The 17,092-nt window shown below is 36.4% G+C and overlaps 1 protein-coding gene across 4 annotated transcripts in view; it reads left to right on the forward strand.

Annotated features, from left to right (window-relative positions):
* The window catches only part of Cep135 (centrosomal protein 135), a 125,014-nt gene that overhangs the window by 13,811 nt on the left and 94,111 nt on the right, over positions 1–17,092 (forward strand). For all 4 annotated transcript variants that reach the window (XM_023711126.1, XM_023711127.1, XM_023711129.1 and 1 more), the window contains exons 7-13: positions 377–505; positions 1,954–2,169; positions 4,955–5,020; positions 7,000–7,138; positions 8,712–8,935; positions 12,211–12,363; positions 13,333–13,485. In XM_023711126.1, coding sequence (XP_023566894.1) covers positions 377–505; positions 1,954–2,169; positions 4,955–5,020; positions 7,000–7,138; positions 8,712–8,935; positions 12,211–12,363; positions 13,333–13,485 — 1,080 coding nt within the window. The remainder of the gene's footprint in view (positions 1–376; positions 506–1,953; positions 2,170–4,954; positions 5,021–6,999; positions 7,139–8,711; positions 8,936–12,210; positions 12,364–13,332; positions 13,486–17,092) is intronic.

Here is a 17,092-nt window from a genome sequence, read left to right on the forward strand (position 1 = left end):
AATCAGTAGCAACAAATTAGTTTTTTTTGTGTTTTGCATTCACTCCATATTTATTCCACCAGGCACTGAAGTAGTTCAGACTCAGTCCCAGTACTTGAACATGCATACAATCTACTGACAAGTTGCTTTTTATATAATAGTTGTTTACTCTTAGAGAAGGAGGGGACGAAATGAAAGTAGAAGGAAAATACTTATGAATAATATTGATAATACTTAGGTTGACATTTTCTGACTTCCTTTTGCTCTGCATATGAATGCATATGTGAACCTTATTACATGGTGGGACATAAGGAAAACATGTCCGAGTAAATGTTCAATGTTTACTGATTGGTTCAGAATCGATGTTTTTAAAGTGGTAGCATGACTGTGTCTGCAGATCGAGCTGCGAGAGCGAGAGATCGAGCGACTGTCAGTTGCTGTGGATGGTGGCCGCTCCCCGGATGTCTTGGCTCTGGAGACTAGAAATAAAACCAATGAAAAGCTGATTGCTCACTTAAATGTGCAGGTAATGACTCTTACCAGTATTTTGCTGTGTGTATAAAACCCGAGGTGTTTATAATGGTCTCTAAGTTGTACAAGTGACAAGGCTGTCCATTGAAGTATTATTTACAGTGGAAAAAAACTGGGTACAGCCCAAGTATCAGAGTCCAACTATTGAAAAAGTTCTTGTTCTTAAAGACCGTTTAATGAGGCAGGAATTAAGACACATCCAAGTGGTAAAAACTTAAACTGGGCATAGTGTGGTCTTTAGGTGTCATCTTAACACTTAAAGAAAACGTAGCAAAAGGTACTAGCCAAGCTTATCTTTTATGTGATGAGATACTGTTCTGGATGGCTTTTTATATTTAAAATTTTATGATAATTTCTTGTGTAATACAAAAAGATGGTTTTAAATATATAAACAGATTATACATTATTTAAATATAGAGGAATATATAACATGAATATGTATATATATAGGAATATATATCTTTCTCAAACTATAACTTTTATTCACTCATGCCATGCATTTGATTTAAGGTGGAAAGAGCAGGAGAGTTCTACACTGTGTGACATGTGACCTTTAGACATTTAGATGTGTCAACATTGCCTCCACTGTAGCCAGAGCACAGTAGGTAAAAAATACCAGCACTAGCTGTAGGACAGTCCTGCCAATGGAAATGTGACACAAGCCAAGTATATGCTTTAAAAGTTTTACCTAGCCCTTTAGAAAAATAAAAAGGAAGAGGTACATTTACTTTTAATACTGTATTTATGCTACTATATCCAGAATCTTGTTTCAGCATGCAATATTTTTACTCTTTTTTCCTTAACCAGGGCTTTGAAATACTATGTATCTTCTATATTTGTAGTGTGTCTCATTTTGGATTAGCCAGATTTCAAGTGCTCAGTAGCCACATGTAGATGATAGTGGCCACCATATTTTATTTGTTTATTTTATTTTATTATTTTGTTTTGTTGTGGATACAGGGTCTCACTACACAGTTTGGACTTGTAGTGATCTACTTGTTTCAGCCTCCCTAGTGCGCCCAGGGTTCCGGGGCTGGAATGCAGTACCAGGGATTGAACTCAGGTCATTTTGCGCTTGCCAGGAAGGTGCTTAGACCACCAAACTGTCTTCCAGCCTGTGGCTACCATATTTTAAACAGCACAGTTTTATATTGTCATTGTGATATCCTTGTCATAGTTTTAGATACTGTACTGGGGGAAGACGTTCACACAGGTTTCTTATTCTTTCCTTTGTACTTCAAAACCAAAGCCAGTGAGTGTATATTTTCATTAATATATAAGCACATATTGTTAGTTTTGCAAATAAAATCAGTATTTAAGTTTACAAATATAAAACAGCTATAGTTTTGATTTCATTATCTCCTAAAAATAAAATATTTTTATAGTTTAGAATTTAGGATAACTTTCCAATTCATATACCTTATGATTACAAATTTAATTTAGGTTGACTTTCTTCAGCAAGCTAATAAAGACCTGGAGAAGCATATTCAAGAGCTTATGGAAACCAAGGAAACAGTGGCAACTGAAGTAGTTAATTTAAGTAACAAAAATGAAAAACTCTGCCAAGAATTAACTGAAATAGACCACTTAGCACAGCAACTAGAAAGACATAAAGAAGAAGTACTTGAGACAGCTGATAAAGAACTTGGGGAAGCAAAGGTAATCTGTCTCCTTGCAGGAGTAGTGATTAATTCTCTGAGGACACAGTGCAGCTCAAGCCCTTTGGATTCTGTGCCCAGGTTCTTTATTTATTTTGTGTATGTGTTATTTTTCTTTTTGGGGGGGTCAATTTAAAATTTTCTTAAGGGTTGTTTATACCTTCTAAACAATTTCATTTGTTTAAGTTGAGAGTTTTTCAAAAGCACAGCTAGCTGGTTGTGGTGGCACATGCCTATAATCCCAGCGCTCCGAAGGCTGATGCAAGAGGATCACTGTAAGGCCAGCTTGAGCTACTTTGTGAGACCCTGTCTCAAAAATAAAGAAAGAGGGCTGGTGAGATGGCTCAGTGGTCTAAAGCACCTACTTAGAACAAGCTAAGCTAAAGCAAAGCACAGGGACCGCGGTTCAATCCCCAGCACCACATGCCAGCCAGCCCCGCCCCCTGGTGGGCTGAGCTGGCCACACACACACACACACACACACACATAAATAAATAAATAAATTTAAAAAAAAATAAAGAAAGAAACAAAAAACCCATTCTTACATATAGTGTTATATATATTTTCTTCAAAACTCTGTCCTATTTTCTTCACATTTTCTTTTTTATCTCGGTATTGTGAGAGTCCAAAGCAAAGCTTGCCCTATAATTTTTTGTTCTAGAGCTCGCTCTCTCTCTCTCTCTCTCGTTCTCTCTCTCTCTCTCTGTCTCTCTCTCAGACAGGGTCTTTCTATGCTGTTGAGGCTGGCCTTGAACTCACTTGGGAGCCCAGGCTGATCTTGAACTCACAGTGATCCTCCTGTCTCAGCCTTCTGGGGGATTACAGATGTGCGCTACCATGCCCAGCTCAAGAACCTTTTAAAGCTATTTTAAAAATATGTGTTCTTGCACATTTTATATTAGTAGCTAATGTTTCTCATCATTAAGTCGGAAAAGATAAAATTTTTAGTCTTTCATAAATTCTGACCTGTTAATACTAATCTCATGATTCTTTTAAATGTAACCAGTGAAAAGTAAATGACTCTTTTTCCTTGAAATCTTTGCAAAATTGAATCCTATTGTAACATACTTTATCCTTGAATATCTTTTTATGATCACTTCATCATACCTGCCTAGAATAAAAAATACATGTATTGAAAAAATTTTCTGTGACTATAAGGTTCAAAGTATTAACATTTTCCTCTAAATAGTGTTATCATTACAGTAGTGATCAGTGGATCAGAGTGACACATGAACCACAAATGTTGGGAAATATGTAAAAAATAAAATATTATTGACCAGCTGCAATTTTTTTTGCGGGGGGTGGGGGCACGGAACCAGGGATTAAAGTCAGGCCCTTGTGCTTGCCAGGGAATCGCTTTTTCTACTGAGCCATCTCCTAGTCCATAAAATATTATTGGAAGGACTTTATATGCATGTTACAATCCAAGTAATGACTCCTTCAAATTATGTGTGCATACCACTGTTTTACCTAATTCTTGGAAAGCCTTCATGTCGGTTCTATAATGGAGTTGTCAATTCTACTAACTAGAAGAAAGAAGCTGCCTCACTATAATAAAATCATGAAAAGCCCACAGTAAGTGTGATTTTACTTTTCACCAGAAAAGTTAAGCAAGAAAAAGAAATGAAAGGCATGTAAACTTTTAAGCGAAGAGTAGAATTATCTCTGATCATAGAAGGTATGATATTATGTGTGGAGATCCTAAAGATTGCACCAAAAAAGAAAGGTAGAACTAGTAATTCAGAAAAGTTGCAGATTATGAAGTGAACATACAAAAATCAGGTATGGGGCTGGGGATGTAGCTCAGTGGCACAAAGGCCTGCCTGGAAGTGCAAGGTCTTGAATTTGATTCCCAGTACCAAGAAAAAAAATCAGGTATGATTGTTTATACTAGCAATAGGAATCCTAAAAAGGAAATTAAGAAATAACCTTATTTTCAATAGCATCAAAAAGAACAAAATAAAGTTCTAAAATTTATATAGAGGCCAGGTGTGGTGATACACACCTATAATCTCAGCACTCAGGAGGCAAACGCAGGAGGATGCAAGTTTCAGACCAGCCTTCGCAGCATAGTAAGTTCAAGGCCAGGCTGACCTGAATGACCGTAGCAAGACCCTGCCTCAAAATAAATAAATTAAATAAAAATCTATATGGAACCTCACGAAACCCTAGATAAAAGCAGTGCTGAGAAAGCATTTAATTAATACAGTTTTGCCTTTACATTAACACCCCTTTCTTTTTCAACTTCCTCCTGCATCTCCTGTGCTGAATATGCTTTTGTGCTGAGCATCTTTGTGCAGTATGCTGAACATATCTTGTGGCCCATGCACAATGCTCAGAAAGGACAGGTTGGCTTAACAGAAGATTCTTGTTGGTCCATAATATTTTTATTCCAGCATTCTACCCTCTTGATTGCAATATAGGGGATCCAGACTGGTAAAAGCAGGGTGGAAAGAAAACAAGTAGAATAGTAAAATTAGGAAATGACAGTACCTTAAAAGATATCCTGAAGTTCAAGATGTAATGAAAATCCTGCCAGAATATAGGACCTCTCCCCCCCAAAAATTTCTTGTTACCCTTTTCTTTCAACTGTTACAAATAGGTCCCTGTAAGTATTCAGGATACCAAAATTTCAAAGAAAATTCTCAGTTTTACCCCTCTTCACTGAAACTGAGTGGCAGGGCTAATGCCTCAGTGGGAGAGAACATGACCCACTAGAAGAATTACATAGTGGTATACTGATGAGTATTTTTAAGGTATTTACCTAATAAGCTTTTTATTCCTAGAAAGAGATCAAAAGAAACCTCTGTGAAATGCGGAATCTTGAAGAAACAATGGCAAAACTTCAGCTGGTGAGTCGATCTCAAAGTATAAGAACAAAATTTTTAGTAAAATTTTCTGTGCTTCATTTTGTGTATGTTTTTTATTGAGATATCATTTGCATATCAAGGTTCACTCTTTATACAGTGGTTTTAGTATAGTAGCAAAGTTTTGCAACCACCACAACCATCTAAATGCAGAACATTTTCATTACTTTAAGAAGAAACCTCACTTCCTTTGTTAGCCATTGCTCATTCTGCTCTGCTGCTGAAGACCAGTCTCTGCTTCTAGTTTGTATGTATTTGTCTGACTATTGGGTGTAAATGAAATCATACAATGTGTAGGTAGCCCCTTGTGTCTGGCTTCTTTGTCTTAGCATGTTTTTCTGGTTTATATACAGTTCATTTCCTTCCTTATTAGAGTTTCTATTGCACTGTATGGATATACAGTTTTGTATTTTTGTAATTCTTTAACCTTTTATGTAGTAATAGGTTTGCAAGTGAAATTCAAATTTTAAAACCTGGTTTGGTATAATATTGTTTAAATACTTTATGATTCAGTAATTTGTTAATATTAAAATCAGAAATGGATAGTTACTTGATATATTTGTTATTATTAAAAACAAGCACTTTTAATAACTTTGTTTGGTGTAACATCAACCATTTTCCTAAGTCGTATTGCTTGCTGTTTTTTTTTTTTTTTTTTTTGCGGAACCAGGGATTGAACTCAGCCCCTTGCGCTTGCCAGGGAAGTGCTTATTCCACTGAGCCATCTCCCCTGTCCCCTGTTGTATCTAATAAGCAAGATAGTGATCCCAGCAGAAACCTACTGTTAGGGTTTGTATCTAGGTGTCCCCCCCAAGCCTCGTGTAGTAAATGAGGCAGCTTCTAGAGCTTGTGATGGATTCATGACCTGATGCTGGGATCATGGATGCGAGTGCTGCACTGCCCTGGGGCGGGTGATGTACATTACAGCGTAAAGATGGGAAAGAAGCTGCTAGCCAGCAGCCCGGCTGCCATTCCCTTTGCGCTTGCTGTTTTCCTCCGCCGTGAACAGCTGCTCTCGTCCACGTGCCACTCTGCTTTGGAGCTAGTGGAGTATGGACTGAAACCTCCACCTTTCCTTCCTTAATTCTGGGTGTTAGGTATTTTATCCCAGCAGTGAGAGAAAAGTAACTGAGACACCTAAATACAGCATCCAGTCCAGCACCAGCAGCAAGAACATCTTGCTAACAGGTTGAAAGTGGGTGGTCATCTAGAAGACTTGAAGTTTTTTTGTTATTACTGTTTTTTGTAGCCTGTTAAATGGGACATTTCTTCTAAGAGAAGAAACAAAGATAGATATGAATGTTTATTTTTCTCATGTGTACTCTTCACACAGTCTAGCTGCAGTGTTCTGGTACCGTCAGTCAGTTAAGAAGTCAGCATATCAGCTTACCGTAGGCGCTCAAAAACTCACTGATTTTTGTATGTGTAAGCATAAAGGCATGTTGTCTCTTACCACTGCCCTCTTTTAAACATAAGCTTTAAATTTCTTATTGTACAAGTGCATATTTAAAAAAAAGCAGGACAATGCTAATGAAATAAAGGGAAAGTAAAATCTAATACTCTTCTCAAGAGCACTGTGGATATTTGGATTTTTAGGGTGTGTTTAGCTACAGTTGATAATAAACTTCAGTTGAAATTATTTGATTAAAATGTGTGTACATATGTGAATTGCTATTATATAAGTGTGCTTATAAAAATAATGTTTTTTAAAATTGAGAGTTGGTAGGACATGCCCATAATCCCAGCTACCAGGAAGGCTGAAGCAGGAGAATCACAAATTCAAGGCCAGCCTGGGCAACTTAGTGAGGCCTTGTCACACACACACACACACACACACACACACAAAATGCTTGGGAGTGTGGCTCGGTGATAGAGCACTTGTCAGGTAAGCGTGCATAGAGGTTTACCCTGGCACCATTAAAAAAAGTTATTAGAAATCTTAATTATAATATTACATTTTTCAGGAATTAGACCTATGCCATAAGGAAAAAGAGAGACTAAGCGATGAACTTCTTCTAAAATCAGACCTGGAAACTGTTGTTCATCAGCTTGAACAAGAAAAGCAAAGACTTACCAAAAAAATGGAAAATTTTTCAATGACAGGTAAGATAATAAGTGTTAATAACTTAAATCTTGATATATTGGTTTTCTTAGGTGATCTTTCGTTCATCAATAAACAATTGCACCAGTAAACATCTCAGATACTGCGCTGTGAGATATAGTAGATACCTTTCTCCCTCAAAGATTTTAAGATTTCTTTTCTATTTTTGACTGGTTAGTTGATATAGTTGACTGCATGAATATTTTGCAATAAAACTAATCCTTTGAGTCATACTTTGCAAGTAATCTTTTGCAATAAAACTAATCCTTAGAAATACAATTAAAAATAAAATGATGACCATTCTGAAATAGTTCTAATTAAAGTACAGAAACTTTTTAAGGACATAAAGTCTGGTCACCTAAAAGCCATGCTTGGCTGTTTCTGTTTGGTCACCCACTATCCCTTAGCTCCTCAGTCCACTTAGTTTGGTGTCTGTCCTCACATGAACAGAACCATTCCTATTAGCTGGGCATGGTGGCTCATGGAAGCCTGTACCCCCAGGAGTCTGGCAAGCTGAAGCAGGAAAATGACAAGTTCAAGTCCAGCCGGGACAATGTAGTGACTTAGCTTATACCCATCTCAAAATTTTAAAAAAGCTAGGGAAATATTTTATTGCAAAAGCCATGGATTCAATCCCTGATCTCACCAGAAACAAATAAACAAAAAGTACAAAAAACAAACAAAAACCTATTCTTATTAAGGTCATCATTCAAGTCCGTTATGCTAAATCTAATGGACAGGTTTCATTCATTAGCCTGTTTGACTTCTTGGTGTTTAACACAGTTGCCCCTTCTCACTCTCCTGCTTCCTTCTTACCTCTTCAGTCACTCCTTTTTGGGGTCAGTTTGCCAGTTCATTTTCCATTTTGCATTATACACTATTAGCCTGTAGCTTTTAGCCTTCTTTCATTAGCACAGTGATCTTTTCTCTGATTTTTATGCTTGAATCCTCAGCCAGGGTTTGGCATATAGTAAATGCTGAATATGTATCCACTGAATGAAGGCAAGAAGAGATGGAACTGAATCAGATACCAAGAATAATCCTTCCGTGCTCTGATAAGCACAGATTAAATTGGGTTGAACTTTAAAATTTTCAGTACTGTAGTTAGTTACTTTTGACTCATGAAAAATTATTTCTATGGTAAAAACTAATAATAGTGCTTATTTGGAGAAAGCCCAAGTTATTTTGATTTTTTTTGTTTATATATGTATATACTATGTTATATTCAAGCTTAATGTTAAATTTATTCATATTGTAATTGATTGTTTGAATATATCTTTTTGTAGTTCATCTTCACATGCCTGGAAAATATGATGTGGAAAGTCATTGCTTCATTCTGTCATTTATTGTTTCATTTTGTCACACTAGTTTCCAATCTATAATAAGACAAAGTAAGGGGAATTTCTCTCATTGGACTGTCTTTAAACTTCAATATTTTGCTTTTTTGTTTCTTCTTTTTCAATATTTATCTCTTTATTATGTTTGGTACTTAAAAACTATACAAAACAGTTCATGACTTCTTTAGCATTCTTTCTAAAAGTTACTTACTTTATTTATTTGACTAACTCACTACAGAAAGAGAACTTACTTTGGAAGTTGAGAGGATGAGGCTAGAACATGGAATAAAACGTCGAGACAAGTTACCTTCTCGTTTAGATACATTTCTCAAAGGTATAGAAGAAGAACGAGATTATTATAAGAAAGAGCTAGAAAGACTCCAACATATCATACAGAAAAGATCTTACGCTATAAATTATTGTGCACATGAAAAATCTTCAGTATGTAGAACATCAGAAAAGGTAAATCATTTTATAAGAATTGGTAAGAAAGTATTATGAAGCTTTACTGTTTTATTGTATTAAACTTAATGTGTTTATATGTGCTTTTTTTAAAGTTCTGAAAAGTTAGTTGATTCATAGGAGTACAGAGGCCTCTGGGCTTCTAGAACTGGAACCCAGAAGTTTATGGCCACCAATATTTCCTCTCTTTCTAGAATTCACTTTATGTATCAGCTACACTGTCTCTCTGGCAGCAGAGTGTCTCTGTCTACATGGCAGGCAGTATGGTTTTGTGTCACTCTGACATTGGAAGACCAGTCAGAAAGATGTGTCACTTTCTACTGACCAGGCGCCTTTCCTGTTATCCATTTTATGGGAGATGGTAGAAATTGGAAGCAGATGATATGCAAATTTTTCTATTTGTTACAACTGTGTTTACAAGTTGATAATCTAAAGATGTTGACCTTAAGAGCCAGGAATATTAGAGTCCTGCTACTTGGGAAGCTAAAGCAGGAAAATTAAAAGTTTGAGACCCAGTGGGCAATTTAGCAAGACCCCATCTCCAAATAAAAGTGATAGAGATACTCATTTTGTATATCTTTTTTTTTTAAATTCCTGTTGTGTGTCTCTTCTTCCTCTTCCTTCTGCTTCTTCTAATTCTGCTGCTGCCATTGCTGCTACCTTCTCCTTCTCCATGTCTTCCTCATTTTCCTCCTCTTGTTGCTGATGCTAGGGATCAAACACAGCGCTTTGTGCATGGTAAGCAAGCGCTCTGCCTCTCAGCTGATACCTACAGGCCTGTGTATCATTTGAGTCTCCCATTGTATGTGTTATTTAAAGTTGATCATGATTCATGAGAGATTAAAATCATATGTTTCTAAGACTTAATTATTTTTTACTATCTTATAAGCATCATTTGAATGCTTTTTTTTTTTTTCTTAAGTTTTAGAGCTATAGAAATCCTGAAAGCTTATATGGCCCTAATATTGTCTATACACTAGGTAAAACTAGGGAAATTGGAGTGGAGAGAGGCATTAAAACTGTGTCGATTATCCAGTAGTTTATTACCTTCTGATAGAGTTTGCTTTGTAATCCCATTGGTTAATGGCTAAAGTTTGATTTGTAGTTGTCAGTGTAAACAGCATGCTATTATAAGCAAAGTAAACCAGTGTGAAAATAGAGTGCAAGTTAATTTATGTTACTGAGTTGTTCTTGTGTTTCATATATTCTTAGTATATAGGGAAAATAAGTCATTGAGTTGTTATCATTATATAGAAGGATTTCTCACAAAATTATTGTTCATTTTAATCAATAACATTGAGTACATAAGAAGCTCAAAGCTTTTGCCGTAAATACTTGGTTCATTTGCTTAGTATAGATTCACAATGGAAAGACAAGTGAGAAGTATTGGTTAGATACTGGTACCATTAGGAAACACCTTTTCTCCCCTTCCTCTTACTTTCTTAAAATATTTTAGGACCAGCCAGAGACAGTTCTTTTTCTGGAGTTCAAAAATTCCGAGAGTTGAGAATATTTTTAGAACCCAAATAATAAGTTGCAAGGATGGTGGAAAATAGTGGATAAGTATGTGAGTGAAAGAGTAAAGTGTCATACACTTGTGAGTTTTGGAAACTAAGGAGTACATTCTCTGCCTAGAATTAGGCCTTTAAAAAAAACATTGGGAGTACTTTGCAGATAACCGACTTCTTTAGTACATAATTTATTTTTTTATTATTTTCTGGTTCAAATCAAGTCAAGCCTAATGTGTGAATGAGACATGGAATACGAGAGAAAATCATTTTTATCCTTGCCACCTTCAGCACTGTGCATGTCTACGCTTGTGCTTGAGTGTTAGGAATAATGGAATGGTGAAGGGGATTTAAGTATTACACATTAACCCTAATAGAAATACTATACACAAGATACATTTAGAGGAGAATTAATTGTTTTTGTTTTAAATAGCTCAGCCAGTAAATGTTTAGGGAACAGGTGGTTTTTACTAGGCACTGAACATATAGTGAACTTTAAAATCTCATTTATGAGAAATGTTAATAATGAATGTACAGGGATGGCTTGGAAGACGATGTAAGAATATAGAAAATCTAAATTAGATTGGAGAATCTGCAAAGACTTTTTGCAGAAAGTGACGTTTAAACTGAAACTTAAGTAGTAATGAAAATAGACTTCTAAATCTTTATTCATTGAGCTCTCCTTTTTCTAGAATCTATATACACTGCTTCCTTTCTATATGATTTCCTTAGATATAGTCATTACAGTTTGTCTTTTATAGTATTAGACTTTATATCCTGAAATCCTATTCTGCTTTCTCCTGTAAAACATCTTGTTCTTTAAGGGGTCAAGCTAGCTAATTTCATCCATTGAGGCTTGAGTTTTACTTGCTTGGTCATGAGGATACCTTGTTTCCAAGTAGACAGTGAGCAGTAAATATTTCACCTCATGTTAGCCATCGTATGTACACAGTTGATATTGAATAATAAAGGCTGGAACTCTTCACAGTGTGTCAAATTATCCTGTTGTCCTTATCTAGGCCCTTTACATTTAGTGCTTTAATATTGAAATAGTATGAATTTACTTTTTTTTTTTTTACAATAGCAAAGATGTGAGTCTTTTAAACTGTTCTAGAATAGTAGGCATATACTTGTTCTAGAAACATTAGAAATACTTAGTGACTGTCCTTAATATATACTGCCTGGCAGAAATGTTTACCTTCATCTGACTGCAGAAATGTACCTCATGTAATCTTGATATTCAGTCATGGAAAACATCAAGAGTGTGCTATGCTGTTATGTATGCTGGGTGAAAGGTATGCCCATACTCCCCTGGTCCCTTCCCTGGGAAGGATTCTAAACTAGTGATTTTCAGAAATTATGTACCAGATCACATGGAAGTCTTGGTAAAACAATTACTAGACCCTACCCTCAGAGTTTCTAAGTCACTACCTACAAATCTGTATGTATAACAAGTTCCTAGATATCACTTATGCTTGTATTCCAGAACTTACATTGTAAGCACCACTAATATGAGCAACTTCAGAGTTGTCAACACATCCGATGGACTCTGACAAGTAATATCATTGGTGGCTGAGTCCCTTCCTGGGAACCTGAAGTCCAGGAAATTTCCACCAGTATTGCCAGGGCTTTCATCTACTTAATTACATTGTAGAGTATGTGCTATTTGTTCATTGGTGTCTTTCTGTAGGTCTTATTACCAGTGTCTTAGTGATAACCATGTTTTAATTAATGACAAATGATAACTTCTCTTTTATTATGTTTCAGGGTGATTACAATTCAGAAATTCATGTGGTCACAAGAGAAAGAGATGAACTTCAGCGTATGCTAGAGAGATTTGAAAAATATATGGAAGATATACAGTGCAATGTTAAGTTATTGACAGCAGAAAGAGATAAACTAAGTGTCTTATATAATGAAGTAAGAAGTTTATTATGATAAACTTCCAATTGATTACTTAGAACTAGTTATATATAACTATAATAGAACCAATATACATCATGTAGATTTCTGTAACATTGACTTTGTAATATTAGTAGAACTTTCTGTTTTTATCTAATTCTCAAAGCAGAAGTTTTTTTATATTTATTTTTCATCCTTTCTAGCCTATGTATGTTTTAGGTCAATTAGAAATAGTTGCAGGGGCCGGGAAGATGGCTCAGTAGAATAAGTGCTTCCCTGGCAAGGGCAAGGGCCTGAGTTCAATCCCCAGTTCCTCCAAAAAGAAAAGAAAAGAAAAGAAATAGTCGCCTTCTTCTATAAGTACCTGGTTCTGAGTGAAGTTTATCTTTGATCTAGACATTCCCCTATATGCCCAAATCCCAGGCACAGCCGTGGGTAAACAACCACTGTTTACAGTGGTGGCTGTTAAGAGCCTACCCTCTAGTGACAAAAAAAACATCTCAAGGGAGGAAGGATTTGGATAGCCTGGCTTCCTTACCTAGCCTCTGTTGTCAGAGGGCACCATGAGTCTGCAGGAAGCCTAGTCTGTCCCCTAAGTTTGTTCATCTTCCATGAAGTGCTGGGCTACGTTGATGAGAGAAAAGATGTACAGGTGAAAAGGTCAAGATAACAGAACCATTTTCATGTTTTGAACTTTTTTAGAATTTGACTGTACAAGTTGATCCAGTTCTGGGCTTTCCTCTTAGTTGGCTTAGATTTGAGCTTTGTTAAGTCTGCTTAGTTAATTCCTACTTGTCCGTCTGCCATCTAGTTTTCAACGTTATGTGACTGCCACCTCTCAGTCTCCATGTCCTTTTGGTGTTACTATTTAATTTTAATCCTTTTACTCTCATTTTGTTGGCATTCAGAAAGAGAGTGAAAATAGTATGTGTTCAGTATTCCTTTTTTTAAAGCAGAGCTTATCCATAATATCTTTCAATTCTTAAGGCTCAGGAAGAATTATGTGCACTAAGGCAGGAATCAACGCACACCACCATCCCCAGTAGTCTCATTAATATTATGGAAAAGGAAAAAGAACTTGCCTTATCTGACTTAAGAAGAATTATGGCAGAAAAGGATGATTTAAGAGAAAAGTTAAAAGTAAGTAATAAACATGACATGTTTTTGGAAGATAATTAAGAGATCTCCATGTGTGTACTCACATGACATTACTGTTTCGAATGTGCAGCTACATTATGATGCAGCTATTTATTATTATAAATAGCATACCATCCAGGTCAGACTATGTTTGGCCTCTATCTGAGGATGATTTTTCATTTTTAAACTGTTAAAAAATATCAGAAGAATGTTTCTTTATTGATAAATAAAGTGACGTTGGAATTTGTTCACATACTGGCTGTAGCTTTTTGTGTAGTCCAGTGGCAGTCCACTGTGAACTCAAAAGGAAGTTTTTCACGTGGAAAGTGATGAGATTTGCATATACTGTACAATTCACTCATTGAAAGTAAATAGTTGAGTGAGTTTTAGTATACTGTGTCTTGGGCAGCCATCACCACAGTCAGCTTTAGGAGTTCTTGTCACCACAAGTAGAAGCTCAGTACCAGTACCTCAGTGTCACATCCTGTTTCCCAGAGGTCTCTGCTGTAGATACTAGGATTAGCAACCACGAATCCATTCTGTTTCAGTGGATGTGCCTACCTTGGGCATTTCACGTAAAAGCATGGGTGTTGTACCCCCACCCCTAAACACACAGACACTGAGGATTGACTCCAGGGCATGGGAGGCAAGCCCTCCAGTGCCGAGCTAATTCCTCAATTCGAACATGTGATTTTTATGTCTGGCTTCTCTTTTATTATAAGGTTTTCAAGGTTCATTCTTGAATAATATCTGTATGAATGTTTGTGTATAGCTTCTGTGGATATTTTCATTTCTCTTGGGTAGATAGCTGGTAACTCTGGGTCATATACCCAAGTCTGACTGTAACCTCTGAGGCCAGGCTCTTTTCCACATTTGACCATACCTTTCTGTGTTCCCACCAGCCATGACTACTGGTTCTAATTTTATCACATCCTTACCAAATACTTATTGTTACCTGTTTTTTTCAGTCATTTATTCTGGCAGGTGTGAGATATTCTTACTGTTTTGACTGCATTTCCCAAGTAGCTAATGATGTTGAGCATCTTTTTGTGTGTCTTTTGCCCATTTTATATCTTTGTTTTGTTTTGTTTGGGGAGGTTGAGAAATCTAATCATTTGCCCATTTTTATATTGGGTTATTTACCTGATTATTATTGACTTGTAAGAGTTCTTTATATATTCTTATATGATCAGCCCCTTATTAGGTGTACAATATGTAAATCTCTGTGGTCTTCCTTTTACTTTTCTTTTTTAACTTTTACTTTTTTTATATATATTTAGGACAGGGTGTACAGAGTCTCACTGCGTAGATCAGACTTATAGTGATCCTCCTGTTTACAGCCTCCCAAGTGCTGGGCCACCACGCCCAGTCTTAATTGCCATCTCTGCTGGCCCTAGGGGCGGGGCCAGCATGGCAGGCCTGGGGATTCCCCAGCCTGAGCTATTTGGCTGGCCCTTACTTTCTTAATTGTCTCTTTGAAGTACAGAAATTTTAAGTCAGATGAAGTGTAGTTTTCTTTTTTTCTTTTGGCATCTTTCTTGGGGACAGTATTTTATATTTTCTTTATAACCTCAAAAAATATGTTAATACATATAAAGTACTTTACAGTGCTCAGCACATTATGCCAAAAATGGTTATGAATTTCAAAATTTACTAACAACATTATGAAATTAATGTTTTGAAAGTAGCAGCCAGCAATTGGGTGTGGTGGCACATGCTTATAACCCCAGCTACCCAAGAAGCAAGAGCCAGGAGGACCACAAGCTCCTCCATCCTGTGGTGGCAACTTAGTGAGATCTTGTCTCAAAATAAAAAACATTAAAAGTCTGGGTTAGTAATTCAGTGATTAGAGTGTTTGCCTAGCATGTGCAGGGCTCTGAGTTTAATCCTCAACACACAAAAAGGAAAGGAGGAGAGAGGGAGGAGCTAAAATTTGAAATAAAACAATTGAGTATTTTAAGGATAGTCTTTATGTCACAAATTTTCAGCTAAAGTTTTACACCTAAAATACCATTTAAGAAAGTTTTTAATTGGAATCTTTTGGAATACTGCCTTCCAGTTTTCTGATTTAGAGAAAAAAAAAGTGTTAGAATTCCCAAATAGAAAACGTCTGTGCAATATGGCAGCCTTTATCACAGTCTACTCACTTACCCCTTTCTTATCTGTTAAAATGATCAAGAAATTTAAAAATAGAATTTTAAAAATGTGGTATTACTAAAAACTTGGAAGAAGCAATAATCAAATTACCAGAGTAATTTTATGAGTTTGCAACAGATCTTTTACTTAAGAAGTTTTCTATTCATTTGGATCATTAAGCTTCCTGTACAAGTCTAGACAGTATTACCAAATTCTTCTTGAAAATTTGTCTCTCAAATTAATAACCAAATCCTACCAATACTGCCTCTTAAAAAATGTTGAGGATTTATTAAGCCTTGACTGTGAGGGAGGTCCTGTTTGAGTGTATTTTACATGAGCTGTCTTACTAAGTTTTCATGCAAGTCTTCTTTTGGGTACTGTTTACAGATGAAGTTTCCTGTGTTATGAAGTTAAATAACTTGCCTAACTTCACTGAGCAGTGAGTCGCAAGGTGTCTGGCTCCTGAGGTTGCGGAATTTTCTCTCTGTTTCTATCTTTGTGTTCTCTTGGTAGCATTCTGTTCTGGCCGTCACTCTCCCACCTGTGCTATTGTTTCAGAGGCTTCTGTACTTTGTTTTGCTCATTTGAGACATGTAACAGAAGTTAAAGATACCAACCGGATCCCATCACTTCATATCTAAAATCCCTGAACTATCTTCAAGGACGTTAGTGCTCACTTCTTTCCCATAGATTTACTTCTGCTGCTCCTACCTCCAGCCCCCTTTTTCTCAAGGATCCAGCTTAATGGACTTTGTCTGTGGCCACCTACGTGGCTTTTGAAGAGTCCTTCATCCATTCAGGCCCCTTGTGTGGCTAATTCATCCTTTTGGTCCAGATTAAACATAGTTTTCTGACAGGAAGTGACTAGACTCTAGATTGCTTTTGATACCTGACCATTATTTTCCTTTTCCAAAAAGAATATTCCAGAATTTTATTTTTAGTCTCTTGCTTAAAGTCTGTTTTTTCTGGGCTTGGGGTGTGGCTCAGTGATAGAATCTCCCTAGTATACACAAGGTTCTGGGTTTGATCCCAGCACCACAAAAAAAAAAAACAAAACAAATACAGTTTTTTTTCCACCACTGTGGCATCTATGAAGTCAGAGACTATCCAATTTATTCACTGCTGTATTCCTAGCACTTTGCTTGATACTTTATGTAGAGTATATATTCAGTTAATACTGTTTGAATAATTTAATGAGCAATAAATGATGTGATGAAATAATTACAGCACTGTGATCCTTTTAACCAAATGAATAATCCAAACATTAGGGTTTTTTTTGTTTTGTTTTTGTATGTATTTTAGTACAGTGTCTACAGGGTGTACAGGGTCTGACTATGTAGATCAGACATGTAATGATTCTCTTGTTTTCAGCTTCCCAAGCACTGGGATTACAGGCACATGCCACCATGCTCAGTCTCAATCACTGTCTCAGTGCGCCCTGGGTATGGGGCCGGCACAGCATGCCAGGGATCAA

This window comes from Octodon degus, unplaced genomic scaffold (assembly GCF_000260255.1).
Source record: "Octodon degus isolate 3935 unplaced genomic scaffold, OctDeg1.0 scaffold00019, whole genome shotgun sequence".
Taxonomy (NCBI): domain Eukaryota; kingdom Metazoa; phylum Chordata; class Mammalia; order Rodentia; family Octodontidae; genus Octodon; species Octodon degus.